The sequence below is a fragment of the Branchiostoma floridae genome, chromosome 7 (assembly GCF_000003815.2).
Source record: "Branchiostoma floridae strain S238N-H82 chromosome 7, Bfl_VNyyK, whole genome shotgun sequence".
Lineage (NCBI taxonomy): Eukaryota > Metazoa > Chordata > Leptocardii > Amphioxiformes > Branchiostomatidae > Branchiostoma > Branchiostoma floridae.
Window position 1 is genome coordinate 10,779,215 of NC_049985.1, and position 21,234 is coordinate 10,800,448.

The 21,234-nt window shown below is 42.7% G+C and overlaps 1 protein-coding gene and 1 pseudogene across 4 annotated transcripts; both read left to right on the forward strand.

Moving 5' to 3' along the window:
* The first annotated feature begins 445 nt into the window (after positions 1-445).
* On the forward strand, positions 446-10,026 carry LOC118418799 (alkaline phosphatase-like). 4 transcript variants are annotated; one of them, XM_035824845.1, is made up of 11 exons: positions 446-727; positions 4,795-5,129; positions 5,430-5,604; positions 5,834-6,009; positions 6,160-6,355; positions 6,713-6,853; positions 7,092-7,174; positions 7,610-7,718; positions 8,018-8,176; positions 8,749-8,864; positions 9,140-10,026. In XM_035824845.1, exons 1-11 carry the CDS (start codon positions 655-657, stop codon positions 9,329-9,331), a joined length of 1,755 nt encoding a protein of 584 aa, XP_035680738.1. In that variant the 5' UTR covers positions 446-654; the 3' UTR covers positions 9,332-10,026. The 4 variants fall into 4 exon arrangements, with proteins under 4 accessions (XP_035680738.1, XP_035680736.1, XP_035680735.1 ...); XM_035824843.1 differs by having other exon boundaries at positions 448-727; positions 4,792-5,129; XM_035824842.1 differs by lacking the exon at positions 446-727 and adding an exon at positions 2,857-3,183 and having other exon boundaries at positions 4,792-5,129.
* Positions 10,027-14,837: 4,811 nt separating this feature from the next.
* LOC118418804 lies at positions 14,838-21,087 on the forward strand (annotated as a pseudogene).
* The last annotated feature ends 147 nt before the right edge of the window (positions 21,088-21,234 follow it).

The following is a 21,234-nucleotide window of genomic DNA, read 5'->3' on the forward strand; positions in this document are numbered from 1 at the left end:
GTTCTATGATTACTACCATTACCAACGCAGATTCAATGTATATACTAGTTTGTACTTTGTACATTCCTGTGACCCTATAGTACGACGATGCACGTCCTGCACGTGATGGCATTCAAGCTAAATCACTCCCGCGTACTACGGTGTGCACGTGTGTAAGGTGTGTGTATCACGTGAATGATTTACTACCCTAGCCTCCAAGGTATCTACTTGTATATGAATGTTATCTTTTTTTCATCGCTACTATGCATGTTTCAACTGCTCTGTGAAGACAGTAGCAGCACCCAGAAAATTGTACATAACTATAGCAGAAACAGCAACTGCTAAAAGCCGTGCTCAAAGACTACTATGGAGGCTATCATAATCTATTATGTAATCCGCTAAAACGTTTCAAATCCACGCCTTCTTTAATTCTAAAAGGAAATGTACATGTAAGCATTTCTTTAAAAATGTTTGTGAAGTTTGTTATACCTACAAGAGGATACGTAATTTCGTCACGTAGTGTAGCAAAACAAATCATGATCAGTGTCACATTGGACAAGGAAGTCACCGAAAGGTGTCTAGTAAATAATTAACCCAGTCCAGTTGGAGCGCCAGTTCTAGTAGGCGTGGTAAGTAGACAGTTTGTTAGTTCAGTCTGACACTCCTACAAGAAACATGGCTACAACCCGGACCGTCACACGTCTCTTTCTTTTGGTGGCGTTTACGGGCACAACGTTCGCCAAACCAGGTATTAACTGTACATGTATTCATTCGTTTTATCGTATTTTACACGTTTGGATGTTTCGCGGTAAATTTGCGTTGCGTCCGTGTTTCTTTGTTTTCCTTTCGGCATACGCATACATAGGATTCATCTGTTAGCTTGTACTCGACAAGAAGGTGAGAGGTTTTTAATTTGCGCAATACTTCCTAAGTAGATTTCGTGAGGATTTTTCAGTTTTGCTTTAGATTTTAATACCGTACTCGAGCATCGGCACAGACCGAATGATTGTAGGACTTGTCAGGATTTCGTCTCACACCCCGGCCCCTACTCCCACGGGTGTTACCCTATAGCTCGTCTGGATGTGTGCCAACGAGTGATTGTCGTGAAATAAAGCTTTCCAAATAACAGGCGGTCACAAGACTCTGTTGCAAATTCCTGCGCTATATATCGTGTTCAGGTGTTAACATGTATAAGGCCATCACTCAGTGTGTTCTTCTTTGGTTAAGAAGGCGTGTGGCACTCTTGGAACAGTAAAATGTGGTTTCTTGCTTACTTTCTTTTATATTACCTTCGCTCAAATATTGGGAGGGTGCTATGTGCACTTTAGATACCCTCCAAGCAGAGGTTGAGTCACGTAGACATAATAGTAGTCGGAAAAATTACACGGGCGCGTTTTGTTTTCCGACCAAGTATATCTACGCGACTCAACCTCTGCTTTGAGAGTACCCTATAGAAAGAAAAGACAGTTCCAGTCGTGTTGGATGGCGCACAATTTTTGAAGTCAACGCCGCTCCACCTGTGGTGGTCATACCTATGTTCTCTCGTCGACGTCTGTCTAGATCTCTCCATGGCAAACCTTAGCCTCCACCAGGCCTTCCTACGGGGTTGCGGGGATTGTAGATTTCGTTCGAAGAATCGGGAAATTGGCCAGAGGAGTCAGTCCACGCTTAGGTTTATGTTCCCCTCCGGCCGACCAACTCCTCTGGTAGCAAAACTCCCCTGACAAATTATTCTCCCTATACCATAATGGCCAGCGTAGTCAGTCTGGTAGAGACTAGGCAAACCTACAGCTGATAAGATGGGTTCAGCTATCAGAGCATCTCAGTATTGAGGTGTTAAAACTTTTTTTTAGAGTGTAACTCGTTGCCACCAAGTACAGTATGGGCATGCTCATTAGACAGCTCTAAACAACGCTTGTAGCCAGATGTGCAAAGGTTAGGTGTGACATTGTGTTCACTGAGCTACTGCCGCGACGGGTGCCTACGAAGAAAGTGTGTAACGCCGAGATGCGGCACTAGCCCGGGAAGGTCCTTTTAAAGCAAGGTCCAGTGAAAAAACTTCCGCGGCCACAACTGTCCCAAAAATGCACTCAATTTTCTGTCGTAATCCTGTCGACGTCATGACAGGACCCAATGTATGTTTGCGGTTTGAAAACAACAGAGTGTTGCGTGTGTTGTGTGTGTTGTGTGTGTTGTTTACGCACATCTAACACGTGATTAGTGCTTTCCGCAAACAGAGGGACAGGGCATGCTAACAGCGTGTTGATCACATGTAGCACCTCCATTCCACTGAGCGCTTACCTGGCGATTTGACAGGGCAGAGTTTGTGCGTTTTGTTTTCTTTTCAACCAAACATGATGTAGATCTACGATATTCCAACAAAATATCAAGTCAATTCGAACTCACCTAAAAGATTAAAAAGAAAGTTTTCTCCAGAAGGTAAATGATAAACAGAGTTCTGCAATATCATTCCTTTGTCAAGTAGTTTCGTTCCATTACACTGGAAACTATATGCAAATGATCGTATTAACATAATCAGCATAATATCATAGCTTGTCCCATTCAACCTCCTTGCTTGTCCAGAACACGAGGCTTCAAAATCGGACGGTCTACTGTAGTTTTAAGAAAAAACGCCGGGGGCCCCATAAGTTATTCATTTCTTTTGACAAGATAAGTTCGACAAGAACTGCTCACAACCAAATATCATGGAAGTCCATCGATAGTACTAGTTATACCAGTAAGTTAATGTACAAGTTAGCATACATGCAAACGCAAACGCTACGCTGGGACGACAACATTAAAGAATGGACTGGCCTGCCCCTTGCCAGTACCCAGGCACTGACTCACGACAGGGAGAGATGAAGGGAGGTGGACCACCCCCGGTCACTGAGGAACCGGTAAGCGGTAAGCGTAAACGCTACCAAACTGTAAACACCTGGCGAGGCCTGAAGAACGTGGAGCTTTAATAGCCCGGCGTAACTGGTCTTGACTTTCTTGGAATTTCAGAGGAAATCCGGACAACCGTTCTCTGTTGGTGAATGGTTAACTAATGCAGGTGACGCTGTTCAAATATGCACTGCCAGTGAGAAATGGCCTAGTTAGCCCACTTTAATCACCCGTGAAGAGAGATGGCCACAGTTCACATGATCGCAGGACTGTTCTTCTTCACGTTGGCGTTCATAGCCACGTCTTTCGGCAAACCAGGTAAGGCTTTCAAGTCCCTGTTACACATTCTTGACCTTCCCCCCAGATTTAATTTGCTCCCGACCTCTTCCCAAGGACGTTGTGTGATATAACGTCCTTGCTCTTCCCAAACAAGGTCGGCGCTGGATTGGGAGTAGCCTATTGTCCATCCTATCCTAGAGCCGGTTCTCCTCACAGGTAGAATCTGAGCAGAATATGACATTCCTGACTTTGATTTTTCCACATCTTACAGTCGGTCGGCACAAGTGACTTGTTAAAAGTAGTAGGTAACATCGCCAACTAACTTCCAACCACAGATGACCTAAATTACTCATGGTCTGGAAACGGTTAGGGTCATAGTAGGACATGTGTGGCAAGGGCTTTATAATTCTTTAAATTCTATGTCCGCCTGACCTTCTCAGCTGGAGTTAGAATGAGTCAACTTGTGCCAATATAAGTGATATTAATATCACTTATATTGGCACAAGTTGATTCATGATCAGTGACTAAGAATTAATAAGTATGGGATCTCCGAACTGGACAGTTAGACCAAGAGGTCCTGAGTTCGATACTCGCCATGCCCCCGACGCTGTGCCCTTGAGAAAGGCCACCGGCTAATTTGCAAGAGAGGTGCTATTAAACACACATGGATTTGGTGCACCAAGTGTGCCACCAGGAGCCGTACGTTTTTAGACCACGCTGTATAGTAGTGAAACGGGAAAAAAAGGAAAAGATGCTAGTCTTTATACACTTCTCGACCCAGTGCTTGGGGCAACGGTACTTCACAACGATTGTTTGCCAACTTGCCGAACTCTGTTACATATTTCTGTACTATATATCGTGTTCAAGTATTTATATGACTATCACTCAGACTCTCAGTGCGTTTATCAAGAAGCTGCGCGGCACTTTTGACTTAAGTGTGGTAGTAAAATGTGGTCACATAGCACAACTACCGTACCGTATAACACAAGGACAGGTTTAGGGGTGGGGTTTAACGTTTGCAAAGAACACGATTCAATCAACCAGTCAATAAGTCTAGAACAGCATACATCAAACATAGTGGCTGTAACCCCCCCCCCCCTTTGTCTGTGTGGATATTTGTAGACGTTTTCTGAGTGGCCATGTCAGTAGCCAGACGTCACCACTGCCAGTGTCACACACAACAAACATCTTATATCAAGTGTTCGACAAGTGACAACGGCAGGGGCATGGCATACCCTGTTTAATTGTTTGCATGATAGGCGTAACCAAAGAGTTTTGTATCAGATAATAGTAAGTACAATCTGCATATGTATATATAGGATTATGATGTTTGATTCACACATACCGGGATGGACCCCGACTCTTTTCGGTAAGTGTGGTGGGTTCTCAAAATAATCGTGGCTTGGCTCTTCTCAATCACGGGGCCACCGTCCAAGAGTACGTCCCTAACCGAAGTTGGGTACTTCATTTTCACCTATTAGTAAGTAGAGTAATGAAATAGGCGTAAAGCTTCTTGTCCGAAGGAGCAACATTAGAGCATGATTCCATCGATCGATCGAGGAAACTTTAAATTCCAAGCCTAAAACCTTAACCACAAGACCACCTTACCACTCTGGTCTTACCATTTTATTATTTACCTTTCTTTAGCAGCCGATCGCGACGATGAGTCTTATGACGTGGACCACTCCGGGCAGCTGTGGCAGACCCGGGCCCGCAGAGCGCATGCGCAGTCCAGGACGGTACCCACAGACCAGGAGCGTACGCCCGACTACTGGACCAACATGGCGCGGGCCTCCATCGATGAAGCCCTCCGCCTGCAGACCCTCAACACGAACGTGGCCAAAAACGTGGTGCTGTTTCTGGGAGACGGGATGGGCGTTTCCACGGTAACCACGGCACGGATCCTGAAGGGACAAAAGGCGGGAAACCCGGGAGAGGAGACCGTGTTGGCCATGGACTCATTACCTTACACCGCCATGTCTAAGGTCAGTGACGAACAGACAGTTCTAAACACAGACGTTTATGCTGTGGATCTATATGTTCATGTGAAAATAAAAAGAAATTTTGCTGAAGAAAACAAAAAGAAATAGAAGGCAAAGTTATGCACAAACAACGCGGTTGCCGGTAGACAGGTGACCAAATCCTGTTCTCTTATTGGCTAATTGTGATAGCCAGCAAGGGTCCATTGCTATGGGCTACAGCAACAACTTATGGCATAAATGTTATCCTAAAGTATCTTAATGTCGCAGCATTTTGAGTCTTTTTGCATCACGTTTACTTTCTAGACCTACAATATCGACGCCCAAGTCCCCGACTCGGCCGGTACTGCTACAGCGTTCTTGTGCGGGGTGAAGGCGGAGGCCGGGGTCATCGGCGTGGACGGGAGAACACGGTACGGCAACTGCAGTTCCTCCAAGGGTCACGAGGCGGAGTCCATTATTGTGCACGCAGAAAGAGCAGGTCTGTCCACATTAGACGACACTTTGAAATAACGCACTTTGAAATAACGACTTTATGTGAGAGTGGAACATGTAATGTGTGCGATGAAAATATCTGTGTTATATTTACAAAAAAACATTTTTCACGGAGGTATGAGATCTTCGATTTCTTGTACAACTTGGACAGATCGATTAATTGGACGAGGAGTTTTCTAATCGATTAATTGGTTAACTGTCATTTCGTTCCCAAGGGAAGTCGACTGGGATCGTCACCACCGCCCGAGTGACCCACGCCACGCCGGCGGCGGCATACGCTCACTCGGCCGCACGGGGCTGGGAGGCGGACAGCGATCTGACGGCGGAGGCCCGGGAGAACAACTGTACCGACATCGCCTATCAATTGGTGGAGGAAGCACCCGATATAGAGGTAAGAATACCAGCGCTTTGGAATTTTATTCGTATAAAGATTTAGCTATGTTTTGATGTCTTGACAGGAATCTTTAAAACACCAAGATGGCGGACGCTGGACACGCCATGGTCACGTGACTGCAAACACATTTATTCACTTGCATGTCAGGTTATCCTGGGAGGGGGCAGTCGGATGTTCAAGCCCCGGAGTTGGGCGGATCCGGAAACCGGTGGGAGTGGAGACCGAAACGACGGCGTAGATTTGGTCCAGCGGTGGCAGGACAGAAAAACCGGCAGATCCCGCTATGTCTGGAACGGAACGGACTTCAGAGATGTCGACCCGGAATCGACGGATTATCTTCTTGGTCAGCAAACTTTCTTCGTTACTACTAAGTATACATGGATTCAACGTTATGTGGAATCTTGAATATTCATTATAACTATGTGTTTTAGATATCAGTATGGCCTGTACATGTTGTTTTGCCGTGACAGCAGTGCTGTTTTTTCACCTTCAAAGAACACACACACAAACATACACACACACGTGCACACAGTGCACACACGTTCGCACACGTGCGCACACGTGCACACACACACACACACGTACACACACACACACACACACACACACACACACACACGTACACACACACCGCGCGTATATGCTATGTGGAGAATGTACACTCATTGGTAGCAATGGATGTTGTTCTCTGTCTCTACAGGTCTTTTTGAAAGGAGTCATATGAAGTACACTGCTGATCGCACGGACGACCCGGCCGAGGAGCCGACCATCGCCGACATGACCCGGAAGGCGATAGAAATACTCCGGAAAAACGACAATGGTTTCTTCCTGCTAGTGGAAGGTAGGCTGAGTTTCACAATGATACAACTTATATATATAGTCGATCATGTTTCGTTGAATCATTCTTTTAATCTGCCCCTAATTTGTTGTTCATTTAAGTATTATTCGTTTCTACTCAAGGTTTCTACTGTTCTTTGTTGATAAAGAATAAAAAAACAATAACGTCAGCTAAGCGAAAGTTTTGGAGCTGCCACAGCTGTATGTCCTGTATTGCTAAAGTCAACATTGTTTTTGCCCAGGCGGCCGAATAGACCACGGACATCACGCGTCCAAGGCGGTGAAAGCTTTAGAGGACACCGTGGCGTTTGATGACGCCGTGCAGGTACGACATTACGATGAGGGGGGGGGGGGCAGTATGATAACAACCCACTGCCCTTACGGCATCAAAAAGGCTAACCTTACTTTCTGTCTGCCCTGTGAAGTGAAAACAAAACAAAACAAAACACCGACGAGACAACTCTAATTTCATGTACTGCTTTGACAAATACACCTTCAGACGTACCCTAAACTTCCCGGTTTAACCATTGAGCATGGTGGACAATATTTACGTCATAATTTTTTTACATGGTCAGATAGAGCTAAAAAGTGAACATCAGGAGGTTGAGCGTTGGTGGAAAGGATCATCATACCCATGTCAGTATGAGTCATGTATGTAAAAAAAATATTTACGTCATAATGAGTGCAAACACCCCGAATAAAAGATTCACACTGATATCTTCTACTGTCGCCAATACTGTTTCTACTATTCCCAACACAGGTGGCTAAAGACATGCTGGACACGTCTGACAGCCTCGTCGTGGTGACGGCGGACCACTCCCACACACTGACGTTTGCAGGGTACCCGGATAGGGGACACCCCATATTTGGTATGATTGCACTCCATATTTGGTATGTTTACACTCCATATTTGGTATGGTTACACTCCATATTTGGTATGGTTACGTCTCGTATTTGCTAGGGCTACACTTAGTATTTAGTAGAGCTACACACAAAATGTAGCCTTTTTATCCTCCGTACTTCTATTTGTATGTGTATGTGTTTGTGTGGGTCTTTGTATGTGCGTGCGTGCTCGCGCGCGTCTGTGCTTGTGCTTATGTGATCTTATGTGTGTGTACTAGGGGCGAAGTCTGCCTTCTCTGATTACCATGCTCGCTAACTGTTTCAGGACAAAACGTGTACACGTCATCCACCCCTGATAATACCTGGGATGAGTTACCGTACACCACCCTGCTGTACGGGAACGGTCCGGGGTACGCGCTGGTGGAGACTACAAACGGGAACGACACGCAGGTCACACGCCAAAACATCACGGACGTGGATACAGGTGCGGCCTTTAGAAAAAGATCTTGATGGCACCTCCATGAAAACGGAGGTATTGTTTTTGGTCCGTTTGTCTTGGGGTGTGCGAAGTTTGTTCCTGCTGGCCCGGGTCCAAGTTTGTTTCTGTGATGAGTTCTAAACAGAGACTGACAGGATCCTAAAGTTGACCTGGATTGCATTGAAATGTGCTTGGTAGGCGGGCAGGAAGTGACTGTTGGCCCATGTCTACTCTCATTTTTTTAAAATTTAGTATCAACTAAAACATCCGAGGGGTGATCAAGAAGACTAAATTTTCTTCATCTAGGAGCATTAGGAAATAATTGATACAGTGTTGTAATTGTTTCCTATCTAAATTTTGCATCACGATGGTTCAGCCGACATTACCAATATAACGTTACTTACCAACAACTTTTCTGATATGAAATCTATTTCTTCTTTAGATTTCTGCACAACACTAGTATGATGACTTCGAGGTTGTTGAATTCAAGTATTACTTGCTTACGCACAGTTCAAGAAGAAAGCAAACCTAAGTACATTCTTGCCAAAGAAACAAGCAGACTTTTCTCTTCCCTACAGCGGATAAGGAGTACGAACAGCAGAGCGCCGCGCCGTTACGGAGCGAGACGCACGGAGGGGAGGACGTCATCATCATGGCGGACGGACCCATGGCTCACCTGTTCCACGGCGTACAGGTAAGGTCAAATTTCCCAAGGCAAGCGCTGTTCTTTTTACGACAAAAACTTGCATGTATTACAGAACCTCTGAAACAGAACGGACAAATGACAACCACACGGACATAATTAGTTTCTTCAAGGAGGTTCTTTCAACCTCCTTGGTTTCTTGAGTCGATAGACCTTTCAGTACCAAGGACATTGACCAACAATGAAATATGTTTAGTTTGATTCGTACAGAATAACAGCCGAAATTCATAAAAGAAATCTAAATCTACCCTATCTGCTATCTGCAGGAGCAACACTACATCGCACACGTTATGATGTACGCCGCCTGTCTAGGGGAGTACACAGAGCACTGTGACAAACCGATTGGGACACCCAAACCCGTCGGCGATGCAGGGCCTGCCGCTAGGGGGAGCTATTATACGGTCGCCTTGACAACAGTTCTTTCCGGGCTACTGATGATGGCGGCTACGCGTTTGTAGCTTTGGTTGTGGCTGAATGAATGCAGTGTGCGTGTGCATGAGAGCGAGAGAAAGCGAGAGAGAGAGAGAGAGAGAGAGCGAGAGCGAGAGAGAGAGAGAAAGAGAGAGAGAGCGAGAGAGTTACAGAGAGTTACAGAGAGAATATCCAAGCAGATGTTGGGTGGACGATTGTAACGTTCTCTGGCTATCGAGCGTCTTTGATAGCAACACACACACGGGCGTCCGGTGGTCAGAAAACTTTACAAGCTTCCATCCAGACATCTGCTTGGAGATTAGATCCAGAGTATGTCCTGGATCGAAATATTTAATTCCTACGCACAGGTCCCTCCCCACCGCCAAATTAGCTTTGACTCGATTTTTCTGAGTCAGACAAGTCACCAACTACACACACTGCACAATTAACGTTTCATGTTCATCTTTTTTCATTGATCGCCATTGTTACTGCTATAGTTAGTTCAGTTTGTCATCAATCCTGATTTTATGGTACATGGAACAAATGCATTTCTCTGTATGTATTCAAGTTACTTTTTTTGTTGTCACTTGAGTTTCTTTAGTTCCTGTCTTATGTTAGGATTTGCCATGAAAATTAACCGTGTTGCTCGAATGAAGTGGAAAATGTATGACAAGTATGTGGACAAGGTTGTATACAATACCGAGAAAAATACCGAGAAATAAAATCTCAGTCAACCCTGTTATACTGGAGTAGATTGATCTTCCTCTTTCCTTGTTACTCAAACATAATTTTGCGACCAGAGCAGGTGATATATGCAGTGGAGGATATTCTCTTGGATTTGTTTTCTACTTTCATACGTAACAATAACACCTAAACAAAGAAAGCACTACATGTATATACATCAACACTGTTGCGGTATCAGACTACAAACGTCTTCAGCTGAATCATAACATGGTTCAGGAAAGAATAGTACACATGAATAAAACTGGTTGGTGGTGCACCGGTGATAGAACCCTTTTGCCTCTAGAACGACATTTGACATGTGAAAGCAGCTGTATGGTTCAAGGCAAAGGTCACCGACAAACCTCGACTGCAATGTCCCCTAGTTTACCCCTGTGGATATGCAGGCCCGACTGGTCGGTTTGGCGCCGCTGAGTCCCTGCCGCAACAACTGACAAGATCAAGTTGTAACGAGCTCCAGATACTGAGTAATGCCAGACCCAAATTAGCAGACTTGCCTTACATGTCTTACATAGCTCAGGAGGTCACTAAAACTAGACCCCCCCGCCGCATATATATATCCTATACGGCGTTACCTTAGCGGGTCAAGTTCTTCATCCATATTGCAATGATGATGCTACTTATTTTGGCACTTTCTATGTTCATATCAACCTATCCAGGTAAGACGACAAAGTCAATCTATAGGATTTAATGTTTGCCATTTCTGCCTTGGAGGTATTGTAGTGGCTGCTGTGTGTTTGTGGTGGAGATATGTACATGTCTGTCAGCAAGATAACTACAGAACGCGTGGGTGGATTGTTGTGATATTACGCAAGTGGGTAGTCTTTGTATCATTTATAAGACCTTCAAATGCTTGTTTCTGTTATGTAGGGGGTGATTCAGCTAGCGTCTTAGTCAACAAACTTTAGGTTTTCAAGTTTGGTTTCAAATCTTTCAAAAAACAGGTGTAAATTACATATTTGGCAATAAGGATACAATGTAAAAGCTTGTTGTCTCTATATGTTTCAGATATTTCATATATAATCAAGTTCTCATCTATGTTCAGATCTTGCTGTGTTTTGATTTTCCACCATGTACAAAAGTGTTTCCAGAAAAGTACAACTTCATGACAATATACAAAAAGGTGCTCAATAGTGTGGTCTTCATTACAATTATTACATGTGTTGCTTTGTTTGATGTTAACTTTTTGTAGCCAGTTGTTTGTCGCAAGATACCGGTGTAGAATCTTATACTGAAAACATTGTAATTTTGTGTCTTTTGTTACAACAAAGGCATTGGTATATGCATTTTCAATGTTATCACTTCCTTTTTTTTGTATAATGTTGTTATCTTGACCTGGTGATACAAATTGTTTCTGTATTAGGATATCATATATTTGCTTACATGTGAGGGTATGAGGGTCTATCTTATCTGTATAATGTATGATGTTTTCAGGATTACATTTTCTTCTATCTTTTTTAACTACTTCTTTCCATTTCTGTGGTATGGCTGTTTTGAGTGAGTTGTATTTTAATACATGACATGGATTGATTTCTATACCATATGTGTTGTGTAGATCAGTTATACTATAAAAGGTTCCATCGTTTTTTAACAAATCATTGAAATATATAATGCCTGCGTTAGCCCATGTTTAATAGTATACAGATGATGTTCCAATTACAATGTATCTATTATTCCATATAATTTGAGAACAGATCTGTCTGTGTGAGAGTGGTTCATGCTGTATTACTTCTTCCCAAGAGGATATGACATCTTTATAGAACAATGGTAGGTTGGACAAGTCTAGCAGTATACATGAAAAATTACATTTGAATAATAAGAAACCTCCCCATTTTGAGAAGAGATTTTCTTTTTCCCTTAGTGGATCTGTAATAAGCCTTCTTACCCATGTTGCCTTTATTGCTTTATTCTTGGTGACAAAATTTACCATCTTTAGTCCTCCTTGGGGTATTTTTCCAATCAGAGTTTTCATTTTAACCTTGGGAGGTTTGTTTTGCCACACATATTGAAATATATAATCATTTACTTGTTTTATAAAGGTTGGTGGTGCATGTAAAACTGAACAATCATAAACAAGCTTGGAGATACCTAGTGTCTTGATAATTAAAATTCTGCCTATAATGGTAAGATTTCTATTTTCCATACATTGCATAGTTTTTTCATCTTTGTAAAGTTGTTGTCAAAATCCTTATTGTAACATATATCTTTATTGTGTCCAAAGTGCGTGCCTAGGGCTTTTATGGGTGTGCAGGGCCAGCGTGTTGGTAGTGGTTTGTCTTCTCTATTTTTGTTAGGACCCACCCACAGAGCATCAGTTTTCTTAGGGTTTAATTCTAATCCACTACATCTTTTAAACAAGTGTAAAGTATCTAGAAGTCTGCCTGCAGAGTCCACATCTGCTAGAAGGGAAGTCATATCATCTGCGTACATGGATATTTTATGGAGTTTTGCCATAAACCTCTAGTCCTCGAATATTAGAGTCAGATCTGATTTTGCATGCAAGTACTTCTAGCCCGATAATGAATAGAGTGGAAGATAGGGGGTCGCCCTGTCTCACCCCTCTCTGTACATTGAACCATGGGGAACTGTACCCATTGTTAACCACGCAACTTTTTATGTTATTATATAGAAGCTTCACCCATCCAATCATATCTTCACCAAAGTTCATAGTTTTCATTGCTTTGATTATAAATGATATTTCAACACTGTCGTAAGCTTTTTTGAAATCTAAAAACATGATCAATCCTGCATTGTTTTCTTTATCACAAAAATCTATTGTATCCCATATGCGTCTTATATTGCTACCTATGTATCTTTGTTTTATAAAGCCGGTCTGATCTTCATGTATTATGACTGGAAGTAAGGGTTCTATTCGTAATGTAAGTGCCTTGCTTATAATTTTGTAATCAACATTGAGTAAGCTAATTGGTCGCCAATTATCCAATGTACTTAGATCTGTTTCTTGTTTTGGAATGAGTCTAATAACTCCTCGTCTTTGGGACATTGGTAAAATACCGGTAACGAAAGCGTGGTTGGTAGCATTAGTGAGATTATGTTTTATTAGCTCCCAAAATTTTGAATAGAACTCAACTGTGATCCCATCACATCCTGGTGCCTTATTTTTATTTTTGTGGAGATGCTCTATTGCTTTTTTAAGTTCAAGTTCACTAATCTTCCCTTCACAACTAGTCTTATCATCCTCATTTAGTCTTTTAATTTCCTTGTTTTTAAAGAAACAGTCAAATTCCTTCTTATCTGGGTCACATTCGCCAGCAGTGTATAGTTTTTGATAGTACTCTGCTTCTTTATTTATAATTTCTTTGGGGTCTGTTATCATGGATCCATCCTCTGACATAAGTGAGGTAATGACTTTTTCTTGAAAGTTTCGCTTCTCTAAGTTGAAGAAGTATTTTGTGCTTTTTTCTCCTTCTTCATACCATTTACATCTGCTTCTTATTATTGCCCCTCTGGTTTTCATATTTTGTATGTTGTCTAATTGTTCTTTTACTTCCTGTATTAGAATTTGGTTATTCGGATCATTATTTTCATCATTTCTTTAATTAATCGGTTGAGTCTATTTTCTAATTCTTGTTCTTCATTTCTTCTGGATTGTGCTTTTCTCTTTGAATATCTTATGCAGAAAGTTCTGATCTCCATTTTTAAGACTTCCCATTTTAGGCTTGGGTCGTGAATATCTTTAAGTTTTTCTTCTATGTTTGAAAGAAGATCCGTCATATCTTTAATGAATTTTTCTTCTGAAAGTAGAGAATTGTTAAAACGCCAAAAGCCTGGCCCTCTTTTTTGATAATTTGGGGATACAATAGACATACAAACTGCTCTGTGGTCTGGTACAGGTGCTACACTTATTTTACATTCACTTGATTGTATCAAATTCCATGGTATGAACCAGTAGTCTAGTCTGCACTTTACAGATGTTGACTCATTTTGCCATGTTTACTGTCTAGTATTAGGGTTCTTTTTTCTCCATATATCAGTTAGGTTAAAGGATTTTAGTATCGAGTTCACTTCTTTGATGGCTTTGTCCTTCTGATTTATAGGTCTTCCACCTATTTTGTCCATCTGTGTGAGAGATACATTGCAATCACCACCAACTATGATTGTTCCATTTGCATGTTCTTGTAACAAATTATTTATCTTCTTAAAAAATATTTCTTGCTCTTTTACCTTGTTCGGTGAGTATAAATTTGTTAGACATAAGTCTGAGTCATTCATTTTGGTGTTTGCAATTATGTATCTCCCATCTTCATCAGCTTCTCTGTTTTCAATTTCGATACTTAACTTTGGATTGAAAAGAATCATAACTCCCTTACTATGTGATGAGCCATGGCTGTACAATATTTGCCCTCCCCATTCTGTAGTCCATTGTTTTTCATTTTCTTTGACTGAAAATGTTTCTTGTAGAAAAGCTATGTCTACATTTTTGTCATGTATCCACCTGAATATTTTTCTTCTTTTGAATTGATTATAACTTTACGTTTTGTGAGCAGGCATAAACAAAATTTTCGTCACCTTAGGTGTTAGGAGCTATAAAATGTGTTCGGTAAAGATTGGACGAAAGTGAATGTTTCATATTCAATATGAACGACGTTATTTCAATATATTGATTGGATCAGTAGAATAATGGATTGTAATATGGCTAGTGGTCAGAAAATTTCCGGAATTGTAGACATTTTCTTATTGTATATAGAATCTGGCAATCAAACTGATTTCTAATTTCTTCTACAGCAGTTGCGCTACAATGGGTTTATTACTCATGGATACATGACTAACCATTTGCAGCGATATTCTCTCCTTTAAATACATCAACAAACACTGATGAGAACGATGAGAACCCAGAGAAGCACCGGGAACAAGACGAGCAGACGCCCGACTACTGGACCAACATGGCGCGGGCCTCCATCGATGAAGCCCTCCGCCTGCAGACCCTCAACACGAACGTGGCCAAAAACGTGGTGCTGTTCCTGGGAGACGGGATGGGCGTTTCCACGGTAACCACGGCACGGATCCTGAAGGGACAAAAGGCGGGAAACCCGGGAGAGGAGACCGTGCTGGCCATGGACTCATTACCTTACACCGCCATGTCTAAGGTCAGAGACACGATATCATAGAACGTGACCTGAGCATGACTTGAATATCTGATTGTGCACTGACGTAACATCACAACGCAAACATGTTTGATTTGAAACGACTCAAGCAAGTGCACCACGAGTTGCCTTCAGTATGAAATCAAAGTGGCCAGGAAGGTTGTATACCAACAGTTATATGTAGGGACCAGTACATCATACGGGTGCAAAACATTTTTTTTCTTCTTGGACCAGTCCGAAAAAACAGACCTGAAAAAAACAACAGAGGAATAGGTTTCGCTAATTACAAAATGGACACACTATGTCGGCAGCCATTTGGGGTCTAACCGCGGGGGGCCAAGAAGACAACAAGAGCGAAGTCAAGTAGAGTTTATAGTCAATTGCACCAAGTTTCTACAGTCAAAGGTACAGAGACAGTTAGCCTTTATTACATGGAGATGGGATTTTAAAATGGAGTGAGAGTCCAATAATCCACCAAACAGATTCCTTTGTAGCAAAATTGACCAATTACCATTGTTTTGAGTATTGTCAGTTCTCAAGTTTCCACAGACAATCAGGTCCAGGTTCATGTCCGGACCTGGAAATAATCCTCTGGACCTGAATTTTCTGTACTGGTACCTCCTCCAACCAACAATAGATTTTTTTTTTCTTTCTGTCCTGTCACATCTTATTTTTTTACTTAAGATTCATTTTAGCATTCTATGGCATTAGTTATCTGTTTTCTGATACTTTTTTTCAATCTACGGAATATTTGTGCTCATTTTACAGCTGCTTTGCACAATTTATTGTGTGGTCGAAAACTTCTTTTTTTTTGGAAATGGCCGAAAATTGGTGCGAGCGCGGATGTCATCCATATAATCAAATCAACGTGGCCTAATCATAGAACACGGATACAAGCAAAAGTGCTCAGTCCGTAAAAATGAGCAGTTGATATAAACCTATCAAGGTAGGCTTGGAAACTTGAACCTTTGTTCGATCATGTATACGTTACTACATGTACGTGTGTAATATATATTTTATAAATTACATTACAAATTATGTACAACAAGAGCTATCTACTACGCAAAAATTACGCCCATAGTGTGTTCAGAACTAGAGAGTAGAGATATCAAACCCGGAATTTCTGCTGCAGTACTATAACAAACCGCTAGGGGCCAGGAGTCGAATCATACCAAATATCAATACAATCCATCCAGGCCTAATAGAGGTATGCTGTACATCCACAGACAAACAAACACACACACACACGCACAAACGCTACCGAAACCGCTACACAAAACATAACCTTCTAGCGAAGATAATTTAGAAAGCTTGATTACAATAACGCTTCATTTGCAGTCGTCACGTATTTGAGGGACAAACTCCAGGATGATTATACAGATAGGTCTCCTGAAAAATTGGTGTCGAAATATATGTTTCTGAAATAATTTTGCTTCCTATTTTTCAGACGTACAACATTGACAAACAGGTGCCTGACTCAGCAGCCTGTGCCACGGCGTTTCTCTGCGGTGTCAAAACGAACCTCGGACTTCTCGGTCTCGACGGGAGAGCCACGTACAAAAACTGCAGTTCCGCCAAAGGTCACGAGGTGGAGTCCATTATTGAGCACGCAGAGAAAGCAGGTTGATAACTTCGTCCTTCTCTAGTGCGCAAAAACATGGTACAACACATTTGACATGCATTCCTATAGCTCATAAAGAAGGCAGAATGTTAATTGAAAAAGTATATTGTAATTTAAGTATTTGAGTATTTGATTGAGTTTTTAACCAACTTTTCATTTCTTTAATATATATAAGGTCATCACCATAGCCACTTCAAGAGGAGTGACATTTATTATACAAGGCGATAGAAAGAAATCTAAAGCAAATAAACCATCACCTTTGTAGGAAAGTCCACAGGAATCGTCACCACCACCCGTGTGACCCACGCCACGCCGGCGGCAGGGTACGCACACACGGCTTCCCGCAATTGGGAGGCCGACAGCGATCTGACGGCGGAAGCCAGGGAGAACAACTGTACCGACATCGCCTTTCAACTCGTAGAGGAGGCACCCGATATAGAGGTACAAAGTCGAGCTGTATATACGATGATAACGTTAGAGTTCACGTTTTCATCAGTGTGTAAGGTCACAAATAGCACCGGTCGGTTCGCTCACTCAGTGGTTTATTCGTTGTTGCGCTCAATCGGTGGTTTATCCAACGGTTATAGTAGGAATATGTTTGGTATACATACGTCCTTTATATGGTTACAGGCGTTATAGAGCCCATATTTGGCAAGGTTACAACCCATAGGTTCAACTCATATTTGATATGATTATGCTGCAGTGAAACAACATATCACAACATCTCACAATTTTCAGGAAAAGTCGACCTACCTCCCACGACCCTTTCGCATAGCAACCGCCCATTGCAAAATCACGAGAAACGGCCTCATGCAGTATACACAAAGAAAAGATGAAAAATGTCGGAAGAATTCTGAAATCTCTTAAGCTAGTTGTGTATTTCAGGTAATATTAGGTGGAGGCCGCCGGGCGTTTCTGACAAACAACATGACGGATCCTGAAGACGGGTCGAAGGGTACCAGTGAAAGACGGCAGGGATTTGATCCAGAGGTGGCTTGACAGGAAAACCGGACCAGCCCGATACGTCTGGAACGAAACGGAATTCAACAGTGTGGATCCGGAGTCAGTAGATTATCTTCTCGGTGAGAAAGATGTTTTGTTAGGAAGTGCACGTCCACGATTGAATTGTTTTTTTTTGTAGGATTTCAAGCGATGCTACGGCAGTGTAAAGGTTTAGCTAGGCTTATAAGGTCCAATATATTTTTGAGGCCGCGGGGCCCAACCCTCCCGGGCCATCTACCGCCTTTTGTCTCCAATCAAAGTCAGATACCCGTATTTACACCTCGATGGTGTGAGAAAAGTCGTGTAAAGTGTTTCCCAACGACACAACGTCTAGTCAGGAATCTAAGCCGTGACCTCTCGGTCCCGTGCACGCCAACCTGGTCACTCGGTCTTTCGACGCCACCAGCGAGGATAAGACAGAACACACGTGTTACGAGAGTAAACAGCTATAAGCACCCCCTCCACTATATGCAACGTAGTAGTAACCCAATATGAATATTGAATAGGATGTGTTCTCTAAGAACTGACGCCTGAAGTATTACGACCTCTCCTTCCACTGGACTTGGAGTTGATCATAACTCCAACGTACACAGTACTAACCCTACATAGGAATAGATCGGTAGCAGCATCAAGGTCTCTGTCTGATTCAACACTAAGTAACCTACAAGGTGAAACATGGTGTAAGAAGTGGGATTCGAACATTTTTTTCCATCCATGACAAACCAGGTGTGATGAAACTGATGCTTGTAGTCCGTCTGCACAGGTCTGTTCGAACCAAGCAGCATGCAGTACTCCGTAGACCGGCTCAACGACACGGCAGGAGAGCCCAGCCTTGCAGCCATGACCAGGAAGGCGATACAAGTCCTGCAGAAGAACAGGAATGGATTCTTCCTACTGGTAGAAGGTATGTCGCATTGCAACACGGTATCTACATCTACATCTACATCTACATCTACATCTACATCTACATCTACATCTACATCTACATCTACATCTACATCTACATCTACATAGGGATTATACGCATCTACATACATGTAGGGATTACCCGTCAAACAACGAAGGGGGAGGGGGAGTTGAGGTCCCGGGTAAGGCCTCCGATGTTTGACGTATCTTTTCATTTTATTTGTATCATTTGGCACATCAGCGGCTGGCATGCCATATTCATGACTATTTCAGTGTTTTGAGTAAATTTTCTTTGTGTTGGATCAAGTATGTTATGAAACTGTTCTTGTGCTGTCTTTGGTTACAGGAGGCCGCATCGACCAAGCCCATCATGCGTCCAAGGCCGTCAAAGCTTTAGAAGAAACCGTGGTGTTTGATGACGCTGTGCAGGTGTGCTTTAGTTGTATTCAGAATACCTTACAAACGTCGCGTCAATAACTTTGACTGTGGAAAAGCCCTTATAACGTTCTTGGATGGCGGTGTCATGTTCAGTCTCTGTCAGCCTATTTCTGTCCCTTGTACTACCACAGGTGGCTAACGACATGCTGGACACGTCTGACAGCCTCATTGTGGTGACGGCGGACCACTCCCACACACTGACGTTTGCAGGGTACCCTGATAGGGGCCACCCCATATTTGGTATGGTTACACTTCATATTTGGTATGGTTACACTCCATATTTGGTATGGTTACACTCCATATTTGGTATGGTTACACTCCATATTTGGTATCAGTACACCCCATGTTTGGTATGATTACACTCCATATTTGGTGTGGTTACGCCTGGAATTTGCCATGGTTACACTCCGTATTTGTTTTGACGACACTCCGTATTTGATATGATTGCAGGGTTCTTTTTACGAGTGTACAGATTAGTACAAGGAATGTACACAAAATGCATCTCTGTGCTTCTATTTGTAATATGTGTGTACGTGTTTTTGCGTGTTTTTGTATGTACTTGTACTTATGTGTATGTGCTGGGGTGAATTCTGCCATCTCTGATCGCTATGCTCGCTAACTGTTTCAGGACAAAACGTGTATACGTCATCGACCCCTGATTATGACTGGGACAAGTTACCGTACACCACCCTGCTGTACGGGAACGGTCCGGGGTACACGCTGGTGGAAACCACAAACGGGAACGACACGCAGGTCACACGGCAAAACATCACGGACGTCAACACAGGTGCGGTCTTCAGAGAAATCTTGATGTTACCTCCATTAAAACGGAGGTATTGTTTTTGGTCCGTTTGTCTGGAGTGTGCGAAGTTTGTTCTTACTGGCCCGGCCCGGGTTCAAGTTTGTTCCTGTGATGAGCTCTAACCAAAGACCGACAGGATGCGAAGTTTGAACTGGCGTGCGTTCAAATATGTTCGACAGGCAGACAGTAAGTAATCGTCCGCATATGTTTTATCTCGTGTGTCTTTCTTTCCATTAAGTATCGAGTGCAAAAAAAAAACTTCCAGACATACAAAATAAGCCCGTTCCTGTTCGACGGGTCGCCAAGAACTTAGAAGTCTTTACCTAGAAGCATAAGGAAATAACTAGTACAGTTTTGCATCGCGATGGTTTAGCTGACATTACCGTCATACCAACAACTTTTCTGATATTAAATCTCTGAAACGTCCGATTCGTCTTTCTGCACAACACTACTATGATATAAAATAATGATATAAATTCAAGTATTACTTGGCTTACGTACAGTTCAATAAGAAAGCAAACCAAAGTACAGAAAAGAAACCAAGGTTGAGATTTCCATCTTCCTTACAGCGGATAAGGAGTACAAACAGCAGAGCGCCGCGCCGTTACGGAGTGAGACGCACGGAGGGGAGGACGTCATCATCATGGCGGACGGACCCATGGCTCACCTGTTCCACGGCGTACAGGTAAGCTCAAATTTCCCAAGGCAAGGTCTGGTCTTTTTATGACAAAATCTTACATGCATTACAGAACAGACGAACGACAATTACACGAACATAAGTTGTTTCTTGAGTCGATAGACCTTTCAGTACCAAGGACATTGACCAACAATGAAATAAGTGTAGTTTGATTCGTACAGAATAACAGCCGAAATTCATCAAAGAAATCTAAACCTACCCTATCTTCTGTCTGCAGGAGCAACACTACATCGCACACGTTATGATGTACGCCGCCTGTCTGGGGGAGTACACCGAACACTGTGACAAACCGGGAACACCCAAACCCGTCAGGGATGCAGGGCCTGCCGCCAGGGGGAGCTATTATACGGTCGCCTTGACAACAGTTCTTTCCGGGCTACTGATGACGACGGCTACGCATTTCTAGCTTTCATTGTGGCCGCAGTGACTTATTGTAGTGTGCGTGTGTATGCGTGTGTATGAGAGAGAGAAAGATATATGTATATATATATATATAGAGAGAGAGAGAGAGAGAGAGAGAGGGACACATAGACAGAGAGAGAGAGAGAGAGAGAGAGAGAGAGAGAGAGAGAGAGAGAGAGAGAGAGAGAGAGAGAGAGAGAGAGAGAGTGATAGAGCAGATGTTGGGTGGAAGATTG

Coding starts and splice junctions, on each gene's coding strand:
- LOC118418799 (XM_035824842.1), top strand. CDS start 3,108: ATGGCCACAGTTCACATGATCGCAGGACTGTTCTTCTTCACGTTGGCG. Junction 3,184..4,791: donor CACGTCTTTCGGCAAACCAG/GTAAGGCTTTCA, acceptor ACCTTTCTTTAG/CAGCCGATCGCGACGATGAG. Junction 7,719..8,017: donor TAGGGGACACCCCATATTTG/GTATGATTGCAC, acceptor TAACTGTTTCAG/GACAAAACGTGTACACGTCA.